The 23069-nt window shown below is 39.2% G+C and overlaps 1 protein-coding gene across 2 annotated transcripts in view; it reads right to left on the minus strand.

The window, feature by feature from the left end:
* Positions 1-23069, minus strand: part of LOC112995750 (zinc finger SWIM domain-containing protein 6) — a 115100-nt gene that overhangs the window by 44173 nt on the left and 47858 nt on the right. For both annotated transcript variants that reach the window (XM_064500711.1, XM_064500712.1), the window contains exon 2: positions 7692-8048. In XM_064500711.1, the coding sequence (XP_064356781.1) occupies positions 7692-8048 (357 nt within the window). The remainder of the gene's footprint in view (positions 1-7691; positions 8049-23069) is intronic.

The following is a 23069-nucleotide window of genomic DNA, read 5'->3' on the forward strand; positions in this document are numbered from 1 at the left end:
AATATATATATACACAACATAAACTTAATGTATTTTATTCCTTACTTCAATGGAGATTTACCTTTAAATAATCTCAGTATGGCTACTTCTAAATTGTATTAAAAATAGCCTAAGATTCCTCAGCTAAGCTTCCCTATTTAGGGAAAAAAACAAAATTCCTTCCGTAACTGTTTACATTTCATCAAAAGCTCATTGGTCAGTTTGTGCTAGAAGGTTAAATTTCAACATAGCTACTGCAGACTCTTCAACGCAGCATTCCCGTATTGGAACAAGGGCGCCCATCACCCCAGGCCAGTTGCTTTGCCTCCCTGCCACCTCCCCCAGGCTTCCTCTTTTTAACTTTTTTTTTTTAAAACAAAAAACATTATCTTTAACATTGTTGCCATGATCCCAAATATACCTTCCCAGGGGCTCAGCATCACTACACTTGCACCAGCACAACTTTCACGCCAGTAGATTAGAAGAGGTACCAAGGATCTGAAGACACCAAGCCAAGGGTCTGAGCTCTAAGACACTGTTCAGCACAGTCATACAGATACTTCTGATTCAGTCATTTTTTTCACAAGATTTTACATAGGCTACACTCTGTATGATCAAATTTGTTCATTAGGAAAATTAGGACGTACAGAGAAATTTCAGTGTACAATTTACAGGCCCCAGCACCAGTTGTAGCTCGCTACTCTTTCAACACAGCCAGCAGCCTCCAGCAACAGCAGCAGATGAACGAGGCGAGGAGACAGCGTGTCCGAAGGACACGAGCCCGAACCCCCAGCAGCAGCCCCGCGGTGCGCTCGGGCAGCCTCAGGCCCCCCGCCGACGTCCCACTTGCGCTGCGGGTAGACACGAGAGTTTCTCCAAGCCTCTCACTTGAGCACTTTTCAAGACTTCCCACTTCACTTACTATTGGGTAAACATCCACTGATGCAGCTTTTTCCCCTCTCCCACTCACACACACACACTTCACTCTCGAGCAAGGGACGGGATATCGGAACTGGCGCTTTCCTTTCGCAGAGCTGTGCTGGGTTCACAGCCAAGAAGCTGCTCAAACAAGCAGCAGGGCTCCAGGAGGGCGCTGCCTCTGAGGCCGGAAAATGATGCCCTAATAACCAGCAAGAAGGGTCAAGTCCAAAGCCAGGAAAATCTGAAGGTCCAGCTGCAAAGACGGCAGCTTCGCTTCGGATCCCGCGTGGCTCCGAGCATGCGCCACGAGGCTCCGGGTCCCGAAGGGTGGCTTGGCTGCTGAAAGCAACACGGGTATGCCTGAATTTAGTCTCTGCAACACTGGTACTAACACCAGCTCCCTTTCCCCCACTTGTAAACTGGGCATAAATATTACTTACATGCTTCAGAGGGTGCCACGAGGATGATTAGTTCACATTTGAACTATGAAAGTGAAAAGCACTGTATAATTATACTAAATATTAAAACCTGTAATTAAACGGTGTCAGTTTATAGACACTCACATATTAATCTCCCTCCCCTCAGCCATTGGCTTTGTTAACTTCTGCCATGAATGGTCTCTGAAAGAGGTTTTACGTCCTGTACTTACAGACAGGTAAATACATTAAATAAAATCTTTATCCCAAGTATATAGATATGGCCATACATTTTTACTTATGCTCTATTACTGAAAATTAAAACACTCATACAATCTTAGCAATCAAAGCAGGAATACTGTGCACAATTCTTCATAAAAACGTACACCTGAATAAAATTTTTAAAAGGGGGTTGAGGCCTTTATGTTTATGGTCCTAGCGGGTTACATGTTAAAAAGAATCCACTCACAAGTTCTAAGTGGCAGAAGCATTTAAAAAAAGACACTTTCATCATTTACGTAGTAATTTTAAGAGCAACTCCTTTTAAAATTAGCAACTGCATTCAAGAAGTTGTGTTGTATATGGAAAACTTAACTTCTAAAAGAGAAGTAAACAGAAGCAAAGCATGGGTCATTGACTTTTCTTTCAAATCTGTATCAAGGGTGGATAGAATATAGCCTAAAAATAGCCTAAGCTGCCAACTACTCAGGAGCAGATCAACAGTGTAATTTGGATAAATGACAATAGAATGCAGAGTCTTTAAGACAAACTGATTCCCTGATCCTTATTTCTGAAGTATCACAACAGTTGTTTTGCTCTTCAGATGAAATCGCATCAAATTACTTACTCATAACAATACTGCATTTTTTAACTTCATTTTATGAAAATCTTATGAGCTTAAGTATACACATGAACTGTACATCAGTTAAATTTTATTAAATGTCATCCCATGTCAGCATTAAGGAAAAGATATAGAAAAAGATTACAAATTAAAAGCATTACTTACTAAGTACTATGCAAAGACTGAATGGTCACAGCTAGAGAGCAAGGTTGCTGCACACTGACTCACAACAGAATGATAACTGATTTTATAAACTTAGTGTACTCAGAATTATTCTAAACAATAATTATATAAAAATAAAGATCATAAAATTAATGATTCAAAATATTATTCTGCCTTTGATTCCCCAAATGATTCAAAGTTTATACATAAGTCACTTCATCTTGCACTCTTGGGTGGAATATAGCACCTGTTAAGCCGTGCACATCATTAAAGAAAAACACCAACTGCTGTAAAGCAACCAGTTTTAATAGCAGGAAATGTAAATACAGTGCAGTCTACAGTAAGCTGCTGAGGAAGGTTAACAAACCCTCAACATGTTTTTAACTTTCAAACACTTCTCCTTTCCCCTTCATCCACACATGCAGCAAAACGCATAAACTTATGTCCTGAAAGAATCTAACCTCTCCTGCTAAAATCATGGTCCCACAAACATTATTAGCATTAAGTTTCAACGTCCACTCGTGCATGGTGGACAGAAGAATTTCCTTACCAGTATAAAGCAGCATGCAGTATTTTCATTGAGTCCTCTTATTTTTTGTTCCATGTCTTGGAACAAAATATCCTGATTTATTTTCTATAAAAAAATTTTAATATGTTTAATGTATCTGCAAAACCTTTCCTAAAAATCCAGATTTCATATACTTTTTCATATTATCTTGCAGTTATCAACCCTTAATTTCATTTTACATTGTACTAATTTACCTCTACTTGGATTTCTGAAATATTTCTAGTTTTGACTAGCTTTCTTTTTCATCTGCAATTTTACTTCCTCTTCCTTCCTTCCTTCCCAAATCCAGATCATTAAAACAAGTCTAATGCCAAGCATTGGAGCACTTCACATTTATCCTTCTTGAAAGGAAAACTGGCTGCCATTTCCCACATTCATCTCTCGCAACTCTTTTCTCAGTCAATTTTGCTGGTTTAAGCAGGGCCATATGAAAGACTGGCAATCTTTTACATAATTTATATGCTTTAAATTTTATATGCTTTATATCCCTTTTTCACTTTTAAGGAATTCCAGTATATTACCAATACATAGTTTTCTGTCAGTCAGCCCTATTCTACAATTTCCCACCAAAAATCTCTGTCATTTCAATTAAATACCCTAGGTCTAGATTAAGACACATTCCTCGGTGTATCTGGATTACCCTTAGAAACTCACAGTACAGGAGCATCACTAGAGAGTCTGAAATCTTCAGGCAATAGGGTCCTTTTTTTTTTTTAAACACAAGTCTGGATATCTTTGGTCGGTTTTTCCTCCTCACCCGCCTACAGGAGAGCTCATTACATATGTTACAGGTGAACGTTTACAGAGGAGAAATCTCTGTCGGCCTGGGCGGGCACAGACGCAGCTACCTGGGCACCTCTGCTTCAGAGCACGCAGGAGGACAAATGTACCGAAAGCCCTTTCTTACAGTCCCTCCCTGTTAAATTTCAGCTCTTCTGCGTATGGTTTCTTATCAAAAAGTGACATAGAGAATAGGAGTAATTCTGGAAAATTCCATATGGTTTGTCTAACAGAAGAGATTACAACAGCAGCATTAAACACTTGGGGAAAAAAGCAATACAGCTCAAAACAAAAAAATGGAATTGGTCTGTTAGGCTGTACTTCTACTGGCAAAAGGAGGCCCCTTTTCGCTCTGCATATAATGATAAATCGCAACAACCCCGGCCGACATGACCGCCCGCCATCCTGCGCATCCTGCTCGCGCCCCGAAAGCCCAGCCCGCCGCCTCAGCCGTGAGGGTGCCGCAGCGGGCAGGGAGCTCGGCCGGGCCGGATCCCAGGCTGCCCTCCTGAGTCGGCACCGCCGACCGGCAGCGCTGCCTGAAGCCGGCAGCGAGCGAGCGCAGACTACCAGGGTATCAGCATCGATATCCCCAGTGGTCTTCAGAGGTGACTACAACCCCACAGCTCTCCAGCTTTGAGAGCATCAGGAATGCGCTCAGTTGTAGCAACTACTGCATTACATGAGAAAACCAGATGCAACGTATCTTCTCAAATATAGGAAGTGCTTTTGGGTACTAAAGACATTCAAAAAGCCACTTTTAAGGCAACCACCACTAAGTGCAAATTAGCATGGCCAAGACAGAAGAGGGTTTCCAACATGTCACTCCGCTTCTCTGAAGAAGTTAGTGAACAGACCACATATTCCTGTGCTTCCAGCAGCATCCCCTTATTTTTTCCTGGAGCGAGTCTCAGTCAGGAAACAAGGACGGATATTGCATCACTTGTATCCACTGAGGAACTCAAAGGGATTTGTCATCTCAAAACCTGTGTCACCAGTGTAAGTCACTTCACTAGTTCCCCCAGTAACCTCTTTCACAGCAAGGTAGCCAAAACCAGTCATCAAATGCTGCATAGGACAAAAAGAAATGAACAATTATCCAATTTACCTTTTGTGAAAGGAAAGTACTGCACAGTTATTCCACCTCCCTAGCCAGTTCATAAGCAAGTCAACAAAAATGCTGTGGTCAAAGCCCTTGAAAGCCATGGATCATTCTTAAACAACAAGAAAAAGTATTCAAGAGACCTCATTTCTTTTGCTTATTACTGGAATTATAAGAACTAGTACAGTCACCACAAGTAAAAAAAACCCAGAAGTTATACATAACAAAGAAGAAATCAAAAAAGCTTCTAGGTATCACTGAAGATAATTTTCTCATCCAACTATAGATTCAGGACTTCCCTTTTGATTAAAGCTATTTTTGGTATTTCAGTGATAGGTGTTCTCTTACTTCTGTAAGTAAGTTTTTCCTCTTACTTACCTGTGCCTTCAAGCAGTGTTCAATGTAATTTCTCTTCAATCAATGGTTTAGTGAGGTTAAGCTGTTCAAAGGAGGAGAGGTCTACAAGACAGTTTTGTATCACAAACAGAACACATGCGGTATAAGAGATACGACAAAATGAATGGTGATCTTGTGTTTATCAATGCATGCTGCTAGAACCAAGAGTGGATTTCTTTTGAATATTTTTTGTATTCAAGAAATTTGACTAGAGATCAAAATAACTAATTACAGTATGAATCCCAGAAGAATGCCTACTTGCTATACAATCAGAGGAGCTTACTTTTTCCTTAAAAGAATCCTGTATTTTTTTTAGCACAGAAAACATACTTAAAAAATAAGACTGTAGTTTTATGAGAGTTTGAGAGGAAGAACAGAAAGCTATCTCTTTTTGTAACTCAGTTTTTCTTTGGTAATAGCAGTTTATTTTTATGCTGCCTAGATTTTCTAGTTCAGTTTTTGCTATTTTATTAAGAAACATCAACAGTCAACAAAGACACAGAGTAATCTCATTTACTAGGAAAGCATCAGGGAGTATAAGACGAAAGTTTAAGTTTTGAGGATATTTTTAAACCCTACTCAAACTTACCGTGAAAGTTCATCATTGATCATCAATTTTTGTTTTCCTAGTCTTTTTACTACTCAGGCTGTGATATAAACACTAAATATCTTTCTAATAAATACTTTAAGTACTAATGAGTAAAGTAAATATTTCCTTATTTTGACAATAAGGAAATAACCGACACAAAGATCAACATGCCTTTGATTAGCATAACTAGACCTAATGTTGATCAGGTTTAAGCACTCTCTACAGCAGCCTTTGTTGTTTCTCTTCTTGCTTTACACTAGCCATCAGATAGCTAACATATGCATATATAGCCATCAGCCTTTCCTCTCCCACCTTTGCCTTTCCCCCGCCCCTGGGCCCCTTTTCTAATCACTCTCAACTGTATGTCTTCTCTGTGCCACTCACAAACACACCACAACTGTTCTTCTTTCCCCTCAATTCCTATGTTCAGGCTATTACAATTCTCACACTGCACACATATTCCTTCAGCTTTCACATCTGAAGCACCTTCCTCTATTGCTTCATGTCCTCCATCTGCTTTATCTTCCCTTTCTTTCCACTCCCACACAGCTCTGCCATCCACCTTCTCATCATGTTCTTTCTGCAACAATTAAAGACACAGCCCTACCTCTGGCCACCTCCCCAGGGACAGTAAAAGAACACCACTCCTGAAACTCATCTTCCTGGCTTCATCCTGAACCCAAATTCCATCATGCAGTGATTATTTTTATTCCTTCTACAGGCTTCCTATCCAGTCACATTCAAACAAAGTTTCCTGTCACCACTATGAAGCTTTGCAATATCACTCTGTCCGCTTTGTATATCCCCTCCCTATTATCCTCAAGGACTATTCCTAGCACCACCTGCCTGTAGGTCACGGGACCACATGAAGGTGTGCTACTTTGCAGATGAGCCCTGCTACCAGGAACACTTGTTTCTTTTGTTCTATTCACATTGTATCTCATGAACATGTATATTTTTCTTCCTCTAATATTAGGCAGCTTGATTGTACTTGTATTGCAAAGTCTGTGGAATAGTGGTCATCCCTCTTAAAAATCTAACACATAATAACTCTTGCTGTAAATGAACAAACAAAAGGCTGCATTTAGATTACTTATTCTTTCCCTCTAAACTGCGCTTAAAGAGTTATAGCACTGGTCACATTAGAGGACATTTCTATCAAGTAACCTTACAGGAACACAGGAATTTAAGAAACTAGCTGGGTCAACTCAAACCCTCAATTACCCACTTTTAGTCCAGCATGAACAGCCATCTCAGAAGCCTCAAATCACAGTCAGCACCCTTTAACAGACATAAGAAGTTCAGTAGAAGAAACTGAAAGTCATTAAAACTCTGTGCTGCAGAAAGAGAGTAGAAAGATCAAGACCTTGGCTGATGCTGTAAGACTGCTGCAAAAGTAATAGGAAAACAATACTGAAATACAGGATTTACACTTCTCCTGACTTCATATAGAAACGAAACCCCAAAGGATAATAAATGCATATTTAATGAATGAAAAAACTATAACACCCACTTGCTTTTATACTTTGCCATTAAACAAAATTACACAATCAAATTGTCAAAAGATTAGCTTTAAAAGAACAAAACAACAAAAAGATGCAGTTAGTAAGTTGACTGCAAGATAGTTTCTTTGAGCAATGTGGCTTTGCAAAGACGAAAGCTTAGCTTTCCTAGCAGGAAAACACAATTGTGAAGTAGATCAGACCACATATTAAAAGAATTGCAGGCATCAATCTCATCGCTTATGAATTCTTTTCTCTTTTCCAGAGCATTTTAAAGCAAAGTTTCAACAACAGAATCCTCTTTTGAAAATATCACACAATCACCGAGTAATTCAGGTCAGAAGGGACCTCAGGAGGTCACACTCCTTGTGATCGCCACAAAAAAAGCTCAAAACCAAAGAATGAGGAAAAGGGAAGAACAGATATCAAACTTACCATGCACTTGATTGATTTCTGAATTCTGAGAAAGAATTTCATCTGCTAATTTTTGAGCAGTTGGCAAAACTTCTGTGTGGTGCACTGTGATCAAATACTGTACAAATTTTTGTAGTTGGTCTCTGTTCATTTGAAAGAGTGTCTCTGAAATGGGAAGATGCAGTTTGACCTGATCTGGCTTGCGGATCCGGTATAAAGAGAGTGCCACAACGTGGGCACAGTAAAATATGTCCTTGTTTCCACAGCTACAGGTCACTGAGGTAATCTTGCAACGATCAAAGCTGATAGCTACATTGCAAACAGTTTCTGGCTCCGATTGCATTGCAGGCTCTGTCACTGTGCCACTCAAGTGGAAACCTGTGTAAAAAAAAAAAAAAAGAATGCTTACATTATTTGGCAAAATACTATAATCTCATTGTCAATTACCCTTCATTAAGAGAGTAAAAGAAAAGTCTTTATGATAATATTTTAAAGATCTTGCTTTAATTAGACTCACCTACAAGGAACCCTTTCTTTCCTAAGTACCCTTTTCATCTCCAACAAAATCTATCAGAGGTAAAAAGCCAGTTTATGAGCCCTTTTTGCCATTCCGTAACATGCATAAGTCTGTTAATAAGAAAAATATTTGGTAAAAGATAGCTGTAGAAGCAGAGTGTCACCTGATGAGACCAAAGTGAAACTCCCAGTAACTGAGCAGCAATTTTCCAGACCCCACACCACAAAGAGCACACCTATGAGCAAATTTAAACATTCTCACAAGAAGCAAGAGGGAAGTAGTGCACTCTAGTGGCATGAACCCAGGTCTTAATCTCAACTCTGCCACTGATTCACTTGCACAAGTCACTTAACCTCTTTGCTTTCACCTCTCCAACAGTAAGCTGATGCTAAAGCTCACCTTCAGACAAGCGATGCAATAAGACAGCTATATTTGTATAGCTCTTTGGAGATGGAAACTGCTGCAGTTACCAACTTACAGGAAACCAGATTTATAGTACTGAATCAGACACACGTGCACCTTTTAAGAGGTCTGCGTTATGAGCTTGTTTTCCACTCAGCATGATAAAGGACAAGGCAGAGGAGCAGAGCTTTCTTATATTGTAAGAAGGTATGGTACATAGCAAAAAGATGTTCACTTCAGTGAAGACTCCAAGACTCAAAAAAGAGCTTTGAATCAAGGTCTCAGACACTGTGCTCTGAAGATCAGACCTAAATCTACCTGTTTTCCCAACATGAAGACACAACTTTTGCTCTCAATACTTTATCTCAGAACAGCAGAATTTAGGGTTTTTTTTTAGATTTTACATAAGCATGACATCAATTTTGGCTCAAGCATTAAGTCAGAGGCATAAATACAAAGCAATACAACCAATTTTCACTTGTTGTATCAGTAAACAGTGCATATAAAATAGAAATAATCTGGAACAGACCCTAACAAGTAAGACGTTACATGTTAACTATTTATGATAGAAATAACATAAAAACACACTCCCTCAAAGTCCAAAACTGATTTAGTATTCTTAAAACACAAGAAAAATGTTGTAGGAAAAGGCATCACATGAGGATTAGGTGGAAAAAAGAAATATATATGTATCTCCAGTCCAAAATGTTATACCTCCAACTGTTTCAAAAAAAATCTTTGAGTTACAGGAAACAAGGAGGAAAATGTCTCATTTTTTCCATGTGTTTACACTGTACATTTCAGAGCAGGTCGTGTAGTCAGCATCACTGTTTGGATTACATTCAACTGCAGTACTCTGATACGCTATTCTGAAGAAGGTCATGTGCACACACTAACCTAGACTTTGCAAGAGGATGTTTATCAGTTAGTTAAGAGTTGAAACTCAAGAGGCAGCAAGCTGTAAAGCACACAGAGAGGAAGGGGAGGGAGGAGGAACAAGCCCAAGTGTATTTGGTATTGTTGCTCTTGCCTCCACTCAACACAGAAGCAGAGAAGGGCAGTAGAACCGCCCTCCAAATCACAAACTCCTCCCTACGGCCCCCCACTTTTTTTTTTCCTTTTTACACTAGCCATGACATGCCCCTGCGAGTGCTCTCTCCAAAAATAAGCCAAAACAAGAGGCTTAGTTAAAACTTAGCCAGCCCTATTTCAGGCTGCTTCCCAGTAAATGAAAGCTGGATTGGTGGTCTCAAAGAAATCTGTACGGGAATATGTTGCATGTTGTATTGTACGGGAGGTTTTCCTTTTAATAACCGTTTCCTGTGAAGCGTACATGGAACTAGTTATTTCTCCTCTACGAGCTGAGAAAAAGCCTAGCACTTGAATAGCAAGACTGAGGTGACCTGATCCCGCTTCCTTCCTACTCCCAGTAAATAGTTACACTCCCATTAATTCTGATAGAAAAAGACACAGTGAAAGATTTTCCATGGAATGGATTGAAAAATGGTGGCCAACCAGCTACTCCAATCATATTATCACTGTTAACTTGTCAGTATATAACCCAAGCATCCAAAAGGTTGCAATCTTCCTGGAAAGAACATCTCCAGAAATAGTTGGAGTTGAGAGAAGAACTGCCTCCACGTCCTACTCACAGCCAACCACAAACACAGCTCCCTGCTCCCCCTCCCTCTCCACGCAGATTTTTTGAGAATTCATGTTACAAGCAGCAGCATTTATAAACAGAGGTCCTGGTCTAAACAACGGCAGTGCTAATACAGTAAGGTTACCTAACCTGCCCTTCTTAAGTTACAGAGGATTTAAACAAAAAGATCAACTGCTGCTGCAGCCTAAAAAGTAGCAGCTCTTCATTAACTAGGTTGCAATGATATACTATGCCTGGTAATTATGAAGCACTATTTTCCTCTTCTTTTTCTATCTGTGTATTTAAAGAAAAATTTTTGTTCGTAACTATGACCCTTAAAAAGGTTTCAACATGCCACAGAAAACACCACAGGAAATTTCGCCTCACAAGACGTGGTGAGGCTGTTAGAAGGTAATCTATCAGACAGCAAATACCACCTTTTGCACTTGTCTGCAACAACACGGAAAACTATAAAGGGAAGACTGTTCCCCTTGCGTAGACATATCTTTAAAAAAACTGTTTTTTTACCTGACCATCTAATATCCCCCAAACTAAAAGCATCAAAACTCTGTAGCAGGAAAAAAAAGAAAAAAACCCAGACTCACTGTACCTTACTAAAAAGAAACAGTGAATTCAGCAGTAACATATAGCCCACCAAGAGGAGAGATGTTACATGCTCCTTGAAGAAGGCCAGAAGGATCACCCGCACTGGGACTCGAGGGTGGGGACATTTCACTAACAGATCCAAAGTAGCAGAAAGTCTCGTTCACTAAACGCTGTAAACCTGCCTCCCAAATAGGTATTTCCCTTCAAAGAGAAAATTCATCGTCTACCCAAAGTTATAAAACCTTTACTGAAAACGCTTATCCTTTCCAAATAAAATCCCCCGGAACTCTAGTGTTTCACCTTTAAAATAAATAGCTCGTTCATTTTTATCTGAAGACAACAAAAGAGTTGCAAGCGGCAAAGTGGGTGTTCACTCCAGCAGCTATTTATGGAGCAAGCATGTTTCACCTTTTCCCTTCAGCTGCTGCAGTTCTAAACATTTTAATGTTTTCAAAACAGCACGTGACCAGTAATTCAAGCTCTACTGACATTTTCAATGTGCAGAGGGTTTGCATTCTGGAAAAATGTATTTAGAAAAACAGAGCGTTAAGACAACATATCAAATGAAGCTTGCTCTTTGCTTCCGCTGTTGAACACTCACCTCAGAGACAAATGTACTGCAAAAATTATTTAACAGCTGAAAAAGAGTGAGGTGTTCAGCTGCTGTACTTCTGGAAGGGGACTGTGCCTAAGTGCCATCAGGAGGAAAACATTAAGAAGTCACTGAATTTTACAAAGTAATTTTTGTCACAACCTGTCTGACAGCATCCTACGCATTAGCTTAAAGCATTTGGGGACTGTAAAACAGTTTGATAAATGTACATTCACATTTCTACAATGTATTACTTTGCAACTACAGATTCTTCAGATGTACTTCTGAGTTTTGTCACAGAAAATAAATACTTTAGAATAAAACAAAAATAAAAGAAACTTCAAATTGTAAGAATTAAGACGAGAGATGGTGGTGACATGGGGAGCAGCATCAACAGGCTGGCTTTCAGTTACTCAGGTCAAGCAACTCCAGTCAAAGAAACAGTGAGTTCCATTACTTCAACCTGATAACCAGCAAATTTGTGATAGTAAGAAAGAAGCATCAATGGTATCCCACAAACTTTATTCATTTCTACTGTTGCCTTGTGTAACAAAGTATCCTCCTCAATCTACCCAAGTCCAAAGATGTATTTTGAAAGATACTTATCAAAACACACACACAAAAATCAGAATGGCAAGCTATGTAAAATGCTGAAAAAAAGATACTTGGAAGTTTATGTTGAGATTTTACTTTGCTAAACCTTTAGCCCCTTTTCAAAAATACCAATAACATGACATCAAAACACATTAACAAATTAAAAAATAGCAGGCTTTTTTTATGAACATGTGATAGTACTACTTTAACATCATTCATAAGAAAAAAATCCAAACACAGATAGCATATATTAAAAACAAAAACAAGAATAAAACTTCTCTGGTGATTAAAAAAAACCCACCACGCTCTAAGTTTCGTGTCACCAGTTGAAAGGTTTGATTGAAAAACAAGCATATATCACCACTGTGTATAGTTTATTATTTATGAAAAATACAAAAAGTCAGAACTGTCTTACAGAAATATCCTAAAGTTTAAAAAGTGACTTTGAATGAACGTGAATTTGCTGGCACATGCCTCTTGAGAACACAACGCACACCTCATCCACTATGCATATATTATCTTAAAATTAGGAAGTATGCTAGCAACTGAAGTGGGAAACCAGAGTGGTCCTAAATTACTGACCCACTATGACTCCCTAACCCTTAACTTTTTTCAAGTAGTTTACAAGAACTATGCTTACACTCCTATTTAGGTAAACTGGGCTGTTTTACATTCACACAGCTTTGAAGAACAGATCAACAGATGAGGTTTACTTATAGAAGACCTTTCCTTCCTGATGGAAAAGTGAAATGCAAAAAATCTGAGGAGCTTGATCTGAGCACTGGAGAGTCTTGAGTGAGCAAGCCCCATATGGATAACCTCCTCCTATATATGTTAACAATCTTTAACCATCTTTAATACTCATTCAAATTAACTTACAGGCCTGCCAGCTAAAATTTATTCAGACTACTATATTACTTGGCAAACACACAATCACTCTTTACAAAAAAAAAAAAAAAAAAAAAAAAAAAAAAAAAAAAAAAAGCAGCTTTGCTTCATCTTGCCTACGAAACAACAAGAAGAAACCCTTATGGAAAGTAGTTCTCAACTGTGCCCATTAGCTATTTTTTCATACCTTAGATCAGTGGTTGCATTCCCCCCCCCACCCCCGAGACAAGCAAAAGTCTAAACCATGTTTACCTCATTTAAATTTTGTTTTGTAAGAAGTGGTTTTCCTTTAAGATGGCAAAGTAGTATCCTAAATTCAGTTCTGTCTGAACTTTGGAACACTCTAAAAACAGATCAACAATACACTTCCAAATTATTTTTAAGTCAAAACTTTGCATGCCACCGCTCAGCCTGGAGCTAATGTTAACAGCCTATTTATAAACCAGAGAAAACAGTGATTTAAAATGGAACATACTTACCCATAGTATCTTAAACATGCTGGCACAAAAAGTAATAAGGAGTGGAAAAAAGAATAATTAACACGGGCAGCACATAAGATGTTTACTGTATGCAATGAATGAACAGAGTATAGTATAGGTTATGTTTAAGAGCATTGTCACCTAGAATAAATTTTGCATCAGCACTGCGCCCAAACACTACCCGAGGACCTGTCACACACAGCTGCCACAGATTCATTTCATGACTCACATTCATAAAGACAATAGTCAGGATTTGACATTTTGGACTACTGCATGCAAGTGAGGGGGTGGAAGCAGCAAGACATAATTCCACGCACACGCTCCCCTGATAACTTGGAAATTGCCCGCACCGGGCGCATGTCCGAGAACGGATACGCGACAACAGCACCAGCGCTAGCGACTCCAGCACTGAGACTTATTTGTCCCAACATTGCGATTTCAACAGCCATATTTAAAGACAAAATTCTTCCAGGACTTTCTTCAGCAGCCCAAACTTTCAAGTCTAAGAGCTGCTGAACTAATTATGTCTGACAAAGGCCTTCACTCACCCCTGAGGCAGAGCTACACGATACCTCTGTATCGCATCTCCGACGCTCAAAAGCAACCATTTAACAGTGTGGTCCAAGTAGGGGTCATGCGTGACTGTGGACGGGATACATCTATCCACCCCTCTTCCCTAGAGAGAAGGAAAGGCTGTTCAAACAGCAAATAATGCAGCCAAATGCCTTCCCCTGCCCCACCGCCTTATGAGATCTGACCGGTTTTAGGGCAGATGCAGGTTGCAGCAGCTCCTGCTGCCTGGAGGTGGAGGCATAGAAAAAAAACATGCTCCCCATGAGCACTGCCTCAAGGCTCTTTCAAAGTTTTGCTCCTATCCCTCTGGCTAAACAACTTCCAACCTACCCCGTATGAACCGGAGAATATACTACAGAATGATGTCCTTTCAGCATTGCTCTCATCCTCAGATCGCATCTCTGCAAAAACCTGGAAAGAGTCTGCACTCCAACCATTTAATATGGATATAATCGAGCCTGTTTTAGGTGGTTGCAAGCACTAGCTTAGCTGGAAAAGTGAAAGCAGCAAAGTCTTGGTATAAGTAAGAGACACCTTGAAAAAAATAAAATGGCTTCTGGACAGCAGTAGCAGAACTCTACCTCCAGCACAGAGATGCTCAAATTGTGATCTGGGACACTACGACAAATGATGCTTATGGCCCACAGAGCACAAGCAGAGCAGAAGCAGTAAAGTCTCTTCAATTAAAAGTTTAATATAGTGCAGAACATTCTCGAGAAGCCTGAATGCTGACAGATTTCTTTCAGATAAAGAAGCGCAGCACTCAGTGGCTGCAGGCCACCAGATCAGGTATGTAATCCAAGCCTTTTTTTATAAAGGATATCAGATTAAAACAAGAATTCCTTCTCTCCACTAGGAGTTTAACATCCTCTCTCAGTACAAGAGCAAAAGAAAACAAAACCAAAACCCTCAGTGTGACCCTGAAAACTCTGAAACTAATGGGTGAAAAAGTACAGTTTGCTGCAAGATAGGAGCAGACGGGAGATTTATCAATATATCCTACAATTTTTCAAATAATATACCCCCCAGAGAACATGTGACAGCTATTAAAAATTAAGGATGCCCAAGAAATCATAAGCTTCACAGAATGTGTGCAAATTAACATTTTATAATTTATGATGCATGGAATATGGTAAGCCTCAAACTTGTGAGGGAGACGTAATAGGCTATATGAGCTGAGGGAAACTGGCTGGAACCGAATTACAATAGCCTGCTGCAACAAAAGGGTGCAGCGGGAGTCATCAAAACTACTACTAGCACCGAAGAGAAACTGGAAGTAAATTCAGAAGGAAGAGTAAGAAAAAAGGATAATTAGTACTCGAGAAAGTTGCTAGCAGTGGAGTTACTCCAAAGTAATTGAGCTTTTAACTAACCAGGCCAGACAGTTATACCAGCTAATATACACTTGAATGTTTACAGGTTGTAATGGAATATAAATACAGGCAGGCATCAGGCTCAAGTTTAAATTCAATCATAACAAAAGCTAGAAACAAAAGGTTAAGATGGGCTACTAATCTTCAGTTAAATTTTGATAAACAAACCTTCACTCTGTTTCACCATAAACTTATGCAGTCTGGGGGAAACAGAGCAAACTAGGATAAAGCTGGTGAACTTAGCAGGCCAGGTTGTTTTGCAAAGGGAACAGATTGAGACAGCAGGATGTGCAAACAGTCTGCAAGGATCTCCATCCTGGGAATATGCTTTGGGAGCCCAAGAACAAGGACTGAATACTACCAGTCTTCAGAGGATCAGTGTGAAGACATTTGCTGCTAGCTTTTGAGGAGGAATTTGCTCTACTACAGTGGGCAGAAGCTGGCATCCCTCCTGCAGGAAGCAGAGATTCATCCCATAAGCCTAGGGGATCTCCCAAGGTGATGCCATTTTAGTTTTTACTGCCACTTAGTTTTCACATCATGACAATTTGCAGAGAGAAATTGTGTTTGGTTGCTACAGCACAAGTAAAAATATTGCAAATGGGAAACTGACTGCAAATGAGAAGCAACAAAGCCAAACAAACTCAGATTAAACCTCCTGTTTTCAATAAAATAGTCTTAAAGCAATAGAACAAGAAATAGCCTCCTCTTACATTCATGAAAGTAAATATTTAGAGACTATCAGTTGTTTTAAGTAACTTAGAAGATGCCTTGCCTGTCAAACAGATAACATGGTCATTTTTTAGAGTTGCTATTTACATTCTTATTGCTAAGAGAAGAAATTATCCTCATTACATCCCTACACTTTAAGGTTTACCCTCGAACTAAGAATTCTCTCTCTACGCCAAAAGGAAATAAAAGAAATTAATTCATCTGAGCCTGAAGAAAACCTCCAGCAAGATCTGCTTGTTTCAAAGGGAGGAGAAAGAGGGGAAAAGTCCAGCTCTAACTGAATTTGCTTTGAAAACTTCCTCCACCAGTCAAACCTCATCTCTGCTCTCTTCATCTTGAGTTGGCTCAAAGCATGCACTTTTAACCTGCTTTCCCACTTTTTAATCACTACCCATTTCAGCATTTATTTTATTAATGTTTGCTGTTACCACATTTCCTTTGCTTATGCCATACTGGCTGTATCAACATTACTTCATCGTCATAATTTAGGGTTCATCTTTGACATAATTTGTACAGTGCTTCTGTAAGGCCCCAACACTCATTGGCTTTTACAAAATAAGAATGATTACTAGCAGAAAGTCTTAAAATGGATACCATCATTTAGTGGCTATTCCTTAAAAGCTCCAAATCTAAATTGGAGAGCAACTTTCTATATGGTCTTTCAAAGACAAACTGAATTGAACTGATGTGTGCTACAGAACAGCACACAGCTTCATCAGAAGATGAGTGAAAGCAAGATGAAGAAGGAAAACACTAAAAATTATATCCTGACTGACTCATAACACTGCTTAATCAGGAAAAAATGCCTTCTCATCCTCCTGATAAAGACTTGATCAAACTCTGACTGTATTTAACAGGAAGTGGATCAAACCCTAAAAAGGAAGAACACAGTAATCACTGATATAAACCTGAGAAGAGATTTTAAAAAGATTAGTAAATAACTACTTCCTGAAAAGAGCGTGTCTGGATTTCCACAAGGATACTTAAAGTTTGGGAAAATCCAGCACAGGATGTTTGAAGCACAGACATCCTGCACTAAAAGGTATTTAGGTCATTCCAACAAGATAAAACATTTAACTGATAGAGTAATATAAGACTGCACTCAAACAGTTCTAGTTTAAGCCATGCAAAAGAGACAGCTGATATAATTTTGAAGCTGCTATACTGACCTTCCATCAGGAAATGTTATATTTGGCCTAAAAGAGGAAATTGCCACTCCCATTCCCATTGCTAGTAGTGGAGTAAATCATTTTCTTTTGTTTAAAAAGAAGAAAAAAAAGATCAATGGTGCATTTATAACAAATGAAAAACAGCATTCAAACTCCCACAAAGTCAGGGAGACCCTAAAACCTTTCTTTATTGCCAGTGCTTCACTCTAACTTGTAGGGATATATTCAGAAAGATTTAATTCCTAACACTTGCAAAATTCTTTTATTACTTTGATTTTATTTATAACAAGTATTTGTATATAGCATATTACTGCAACACGATGAATTCCTCTTTATTCGTAATCAAAATGGATGAAAAAGGAGGAAAAGAGGTTTTTCAGTGAAAAAACACAGTCATCACGTAGGACTTCAGGAGAAGCTTAGTCTGGGCTGCAAATTTCACAGCATAAATGTTTTCAGTAACTTCCTCTGGTCACCAGAGCATTACAAGGGATTCCAGCAAAAATAATGAAGTACGACGTAGTATTTCCTGACAAAGCAGCACAGAAAAGGCCACTGAAACCATAGTGTTGAAAGAGTTCCAGGATGAAAGTCTATAAAAACACCAGCATCACCGATGAGTCACCCTCGTGTGGCCGAAGCCAGCTTTAGGGGGAAGCATCATTCTTTTTCTAGCTATACGCTGCCAAACACAATGGAGCCCCAAATCCAGACTGCAATCTTGGGGCACTATTGTAATAAAAATGAAAGTAAAAGTAAAAAGAAAAAAAAGGAAATGCAAAGGTCACCTGTATCACAAATCAGAATATCCTTGATAAGGCTGGCACACAGCCTAAACCCACACAATAGCAACAAGTGGACACACTGTATGAAACAGGTTCTTGTCGCTCACAGCTTTTTCATACTGTTGTTAAGCTAGAAACTAACTCACTTCACAGTATTCAAATTATTCTTCCATGAAATCAAATTAGAATACAGAAGCCCTGGCTACTGCACCCCATCATCAGAAGTGGCTGGTATGACTTGCCATACTATATTACTCCCCCATACAGACAGGGCACTATCTCTTTTCAGACGTGGGATGCAGGTTGAATAGGCTTCACGTGAGAAAAAAAAAATTTTTCTAAAGGTGGCAAAAATTCTGAGTATCATTTGCTTCCATACCTTTTCGTATTTATAAAATATAATTACCTGTTAGTACAACTAAATTATGTATGCTTACCAAGCCCTAATTTCTTGGCCTCTCTGAGTTCTGGAAGCCATAAGCACAGCAAGCACTTGAAATAGGTAAGCGGTGGGTGTGCGCGGGCGGCAAGCCTGATGTACGCTCTGCTACTGACTACATCAAATCTTTCCAGCACACCAGCACTTTCAGAGCACAAGACTGCTCCTCAAACAATGCAGATAAGACTAATATGCAGTTTTCTTACAGAGATAATTTAGGAGCCCACCCCTTGCTCTAATGTCACATACTAATTCCCCTGGCATGAGCAAAGCATACCATTCTTAGTTGCCACAGCCAAGAAATTCTTAGGAATATTTACTTCTGTCCTGCAGCACCCAGAAGTTTAACAAACTACAGTTATTCCCACAATTAATCAGATTCTAGATAGTATTTTGGTATCCTAACATACTAGTCACGCCTCTATGTAGTGTTGAAAAATGCAGTATGAGCGTGGTTTCTTTGTTTTGTTTCGTTTTTTTTTTAAAGTGCTGCCTTACATCCAGAAAATCAAAACTTCCCAGACAACAACACAGAGCAAGACAGTGAATAAGTTTGGGAAGGCAGGCGGAGAACACGAAAGAACAGAACTGCACCATCTGGGAAGCAAAATTTCCAGGGTAAATCAGAGAAAGAAAACAATTTAAGGAAGGAGGAAGAATTATACAACTAAACATGGTCTAATTTTTCATTTATATTTATTTCAGTTATTCCAGTTACTGGAATTCAGCATGCCGTGGTTATGCCTCCAGGTCAGGCTCTACAGCGTGTAAGTTATTAGACTGAAGACCCCAATAAAAAGCACTTCTGGTATCATTTTTATGTACATCTTTCACCGAAAAGCCAAGAAACACCTTACAACTATCCTTTGACAAGGATACGGAAACAGCTGCAAAAACACCATCATTAATTTCACTTTTACCATCAACTGTGGGGAGACACCAAAACAAGGAGGCAGAAAACAAAAACCTCAAGGGTGGTAGGTCTCTGTGGCTGGCAGTGAGCCGGCCAAAGAGCTGCTTTTATGCAGTGGTGAAATAACTCATCTTCATATTGGAAAGACTTTTCTCTCCCTCCTGGACACCTGCATTCCCTTGCCATTCATTTTTGGGCGTTTGGCTTTTGATAATCTATTTTACAACTATCAGCATTTGTGGTAAGTTGTTACATTGTTGTACTTGGGGGAAGGTGGTTAATGCTTCATTTTGTTAGCTCTGGTTGCCTACTAAAACAGTCAAGGGTTAGGCTTGATGAACATGAAACCCAACCCACAAGACTAAGCACATTGCAGGCTAATTTTGTGACTCAACATTGTCTATTTTACTTATCTCAAACCACACATACATCTTGTACTGGTACTAAATCTCCTGTATCAAAATGATACTGGTTTGGGGTCTACAAGTCTATCTTCTGCTAGAGGAAAAGGTTCTCTTTTTATATTCTTCTGGCTTTCATCATAACCTACATTAACAAGAATGGGGGGGGAAGGGGAAGAACAGTTACAAGTTCTTAAAGGAAAAACACCCATGCAGATGTTTATATGAACTTTGAAACACATTCAGGTAAAGACAGAAGGCATGCCCCTCCTCTTGCAGCAAAGTTAAATGGGAACCATTCCTCTAACATCACCATTGTTGATATTTTTACTGTTATTATTACTGCTTAAAACTTGATTTCTGGGTCAGATTAAATTAAGATGGCACTCCGTGAAGTACTGGAATTATCATACTGGAATTACATTATACCATGTCACTTGCCTAATGTTTTCTCATAGTGCACTTGCAAGATTGAGAAAAGATTACATATTACTTAGTTTTTAGCGTTGTTCAAGATACTCAGATTGAGAGATTTGCTAGCACTTTAAGTAATTCTCTGTATTATAATGAGAAAGGCAGAAACGGAACAGAGTTCAATTCTATCTCCAGCCTCTATTACGAGGCTGAAGATCACTAAACTGAAAACTGGGCATTGAACTTCTAACACTGCCAATATCTTAGCTCTCATTAAAATAAATGGAAGCACTTCAAAGTAAGTCTGGCCCCTGAAATACAAGACTGTTGATTGATTTGCTTTATATTTTAAATGGTTCAAAAGAAATTTGAAATATCTAGAAGGGTCACCTTCCGTCTTGTCCCCCACAACGGCATCTGTACTAATACTCTTCACGCGTCTTCCCTGCTGTCTCACTTGGGCAGAGCAATTCAAAGGAAGTAGCTGGGTACTCTACCAGAGTTGCCCACTTTCTAAATCAAAATAACTCCCCAAAATTCAACCTCTACCTTCTTCAGTCAACTGGGAAAGAAAAGAACTGTTTAACCAGCATCATGCTTCCAAAAGGTTGATTACTCTACAATTAGGTTATTTTTTATCTATTGAGAGGGGTTTTAAATAGACCCTTCACTACAGCAAGGTAGATTAGACTATGCAGCAAGGATTACTACTCCCTACATCCGGTTTTTCCTGTTTACTTAGCCAAACAAGAGGCTTCCTCCTCTGATAAGGAGTGAGACAGATATCAGGAACTGCAAACATCATCAGCCATTTCCTTAAAAATCTGCCTTTCCTCTCTCCAGTCTAAGTATCTGGATCAGAGTTGTGACGGATGTCGATATAATGTCTGTCACCCTTCTTTTACTCTCCAAGCAAGTCTTAGAAGTTCAGATTCATTGACCTAGCTTACTCCTAACCAACAACGACGTTTTAAGGTAAAATGGGGTCACTTTCCTACCTGAATATTTGAACATTAGACCAGCTGTTTTCAAAGTACTTTGAAAACACAGAATATACCAGTAATAAATCTGGAGCACCCTGCTTACTCAGCAAGAAAACCCTATTTCTCACCTCTTGCAAGAGGATGCCCATGAGACGCGTTGAGTGTCAGATTCAGTTGCTAGCTGGTCTTCCAATCTGTGACATAAATTAACTGGCTCAACAAGCATCCTCACACACTCTGAAAGAGGGATGAGGGGAAACACTGCTCACCTTTTCAGTGCCAGTTCTTGTGGATGTTTTTGTTTGTTTTTATTTCATCTTTTGGTTGCTAAATAAAATAAAATAAAATGCAAGATACCCATCAACTCAAAACAGGCACAGAAACCTATCGCCTTTGACTCGCTGTAAAGTGCACTTCACATGCCTGCTTGTCCGTTTGCAATAATAATTCCTCAGTCTGAATACAAAGTAACAGATGAGCATCCCTCTTTATGAATTTACCCCCAAGAGCTCTGAAATGTTGCTCCATTAAAAGCACATCTCAGCACATCCTGCTGTGTTTGGTTGCTGGAATGCTCTACCCCTCCCCGATCCCCTTCAGTCTCTCATGGACTATAGAACCGAAATTAGCTATTCATTACATGTGAAGGAGTCTCACATAGAGCAGTACCCTGCTGTGAAAGACTGCTACTTTACATGGCAATTTCAGAACTACAGCATCTGCTACCTTACTAATATGTATATTTAATGTTGCTCCATAATGTGCAGAATTATATGCTGTTCATTGCCTGTTTGTTCAGATATTATGTACTCTTAAGTAGCATTATTCCCTTTGAAAAACACTGCACTTTTTATTAGGCCTTCTCCCTAGTGTTCTTTGTAACAGATTCCCAAATGAGGGGCTTGTGGACTATTCTAGACCAAAAAAACGTGACTCCAGGTGAGGTAACCAAATGTGACAAGCTTCTGGCCAGCAACTACTAATGCAATTCCATTTACATTCTGGGTCTCACTCCCCAGTGTATAGTTTTACATTGTTTTGGTATGAAGGGAAGTGGAAAGGGAATCATATCTCAACAACTGGTGGCAAACCTGCTCCAAGTTACTCTTGCCCCCGGAAATATCAATACTTGTATTACAGCAGCAATATTCACAACAAATTTTTCTCTATTAGAGTCAAGTCAAAATAGCAATACTAAGTAATATCAAGTAATATACACATTTATTAATCATTTTGTTCACAATAGCAAACAACCTCTCGAGAAGGAAAGGGAAGTTTTAAAGTAGAGAAACAAGGTTTTTGGAGTCTAATATTGAACCACTGCACATGAAATGTTTTGTAGCTTTCAGGAAAGACCTCAATATGCCCCTACACCAAATGACTTCTTTTTAAGAGTGTCACCAATCATCCCTACACTGGAAGACCAACTATTTTTTTTTTTTTAATTCAGGAAAATCGGATTATTAACACGTTTAATCCAGGTGACAAAATAACTGGCCATTTGGTCTAGAATGCAGTGAGCACTAGTATGTATGGTTCCCAGCTCAGATTTGGACCTTAATCACACGCTTCCAAAGCAGCCCAAGTAAGTGTAATGAAGCTACTCTGCATTACTAAAGTGATGCCCTCTGGGAAGCAGTAATTTAAACTTGCTTTGGAGTAAGTGATAATCTGCTCTCTGTTGGAGGGTCAATGTAATGCAAGGCAGAGGAGATTCCAAGTATACTTTGCTAAAACAAGCTGTATCTAAACTAGACATTCCAGACTCTGCATGCAGACATTTGCTTCCCAATTAGTTTTCAGATCATTTTGATGTTAAGACTTAGGAACTATGACAATATGGAAGTACCCCACAGGCTACTTTAAGATATTACAAATGAAATTCCAACTGATGCAT

This window comes from Dromaius novaehollandiae, chromosome W (genome assembly GCF_036370855.1).
Source record: "Dromaius novaehollandiae isolate bDroNov1 chromosome W, bDroNov1.hap1, whole genome shotgun sequence".
Taxonomy (NCBI): domain Eukaryota; kingdom Metazoa; phylum Chordata; class Aves; order Casuariiformes; family Dromaiidae; genus Dromaius; species Dromaius novaehollandiae.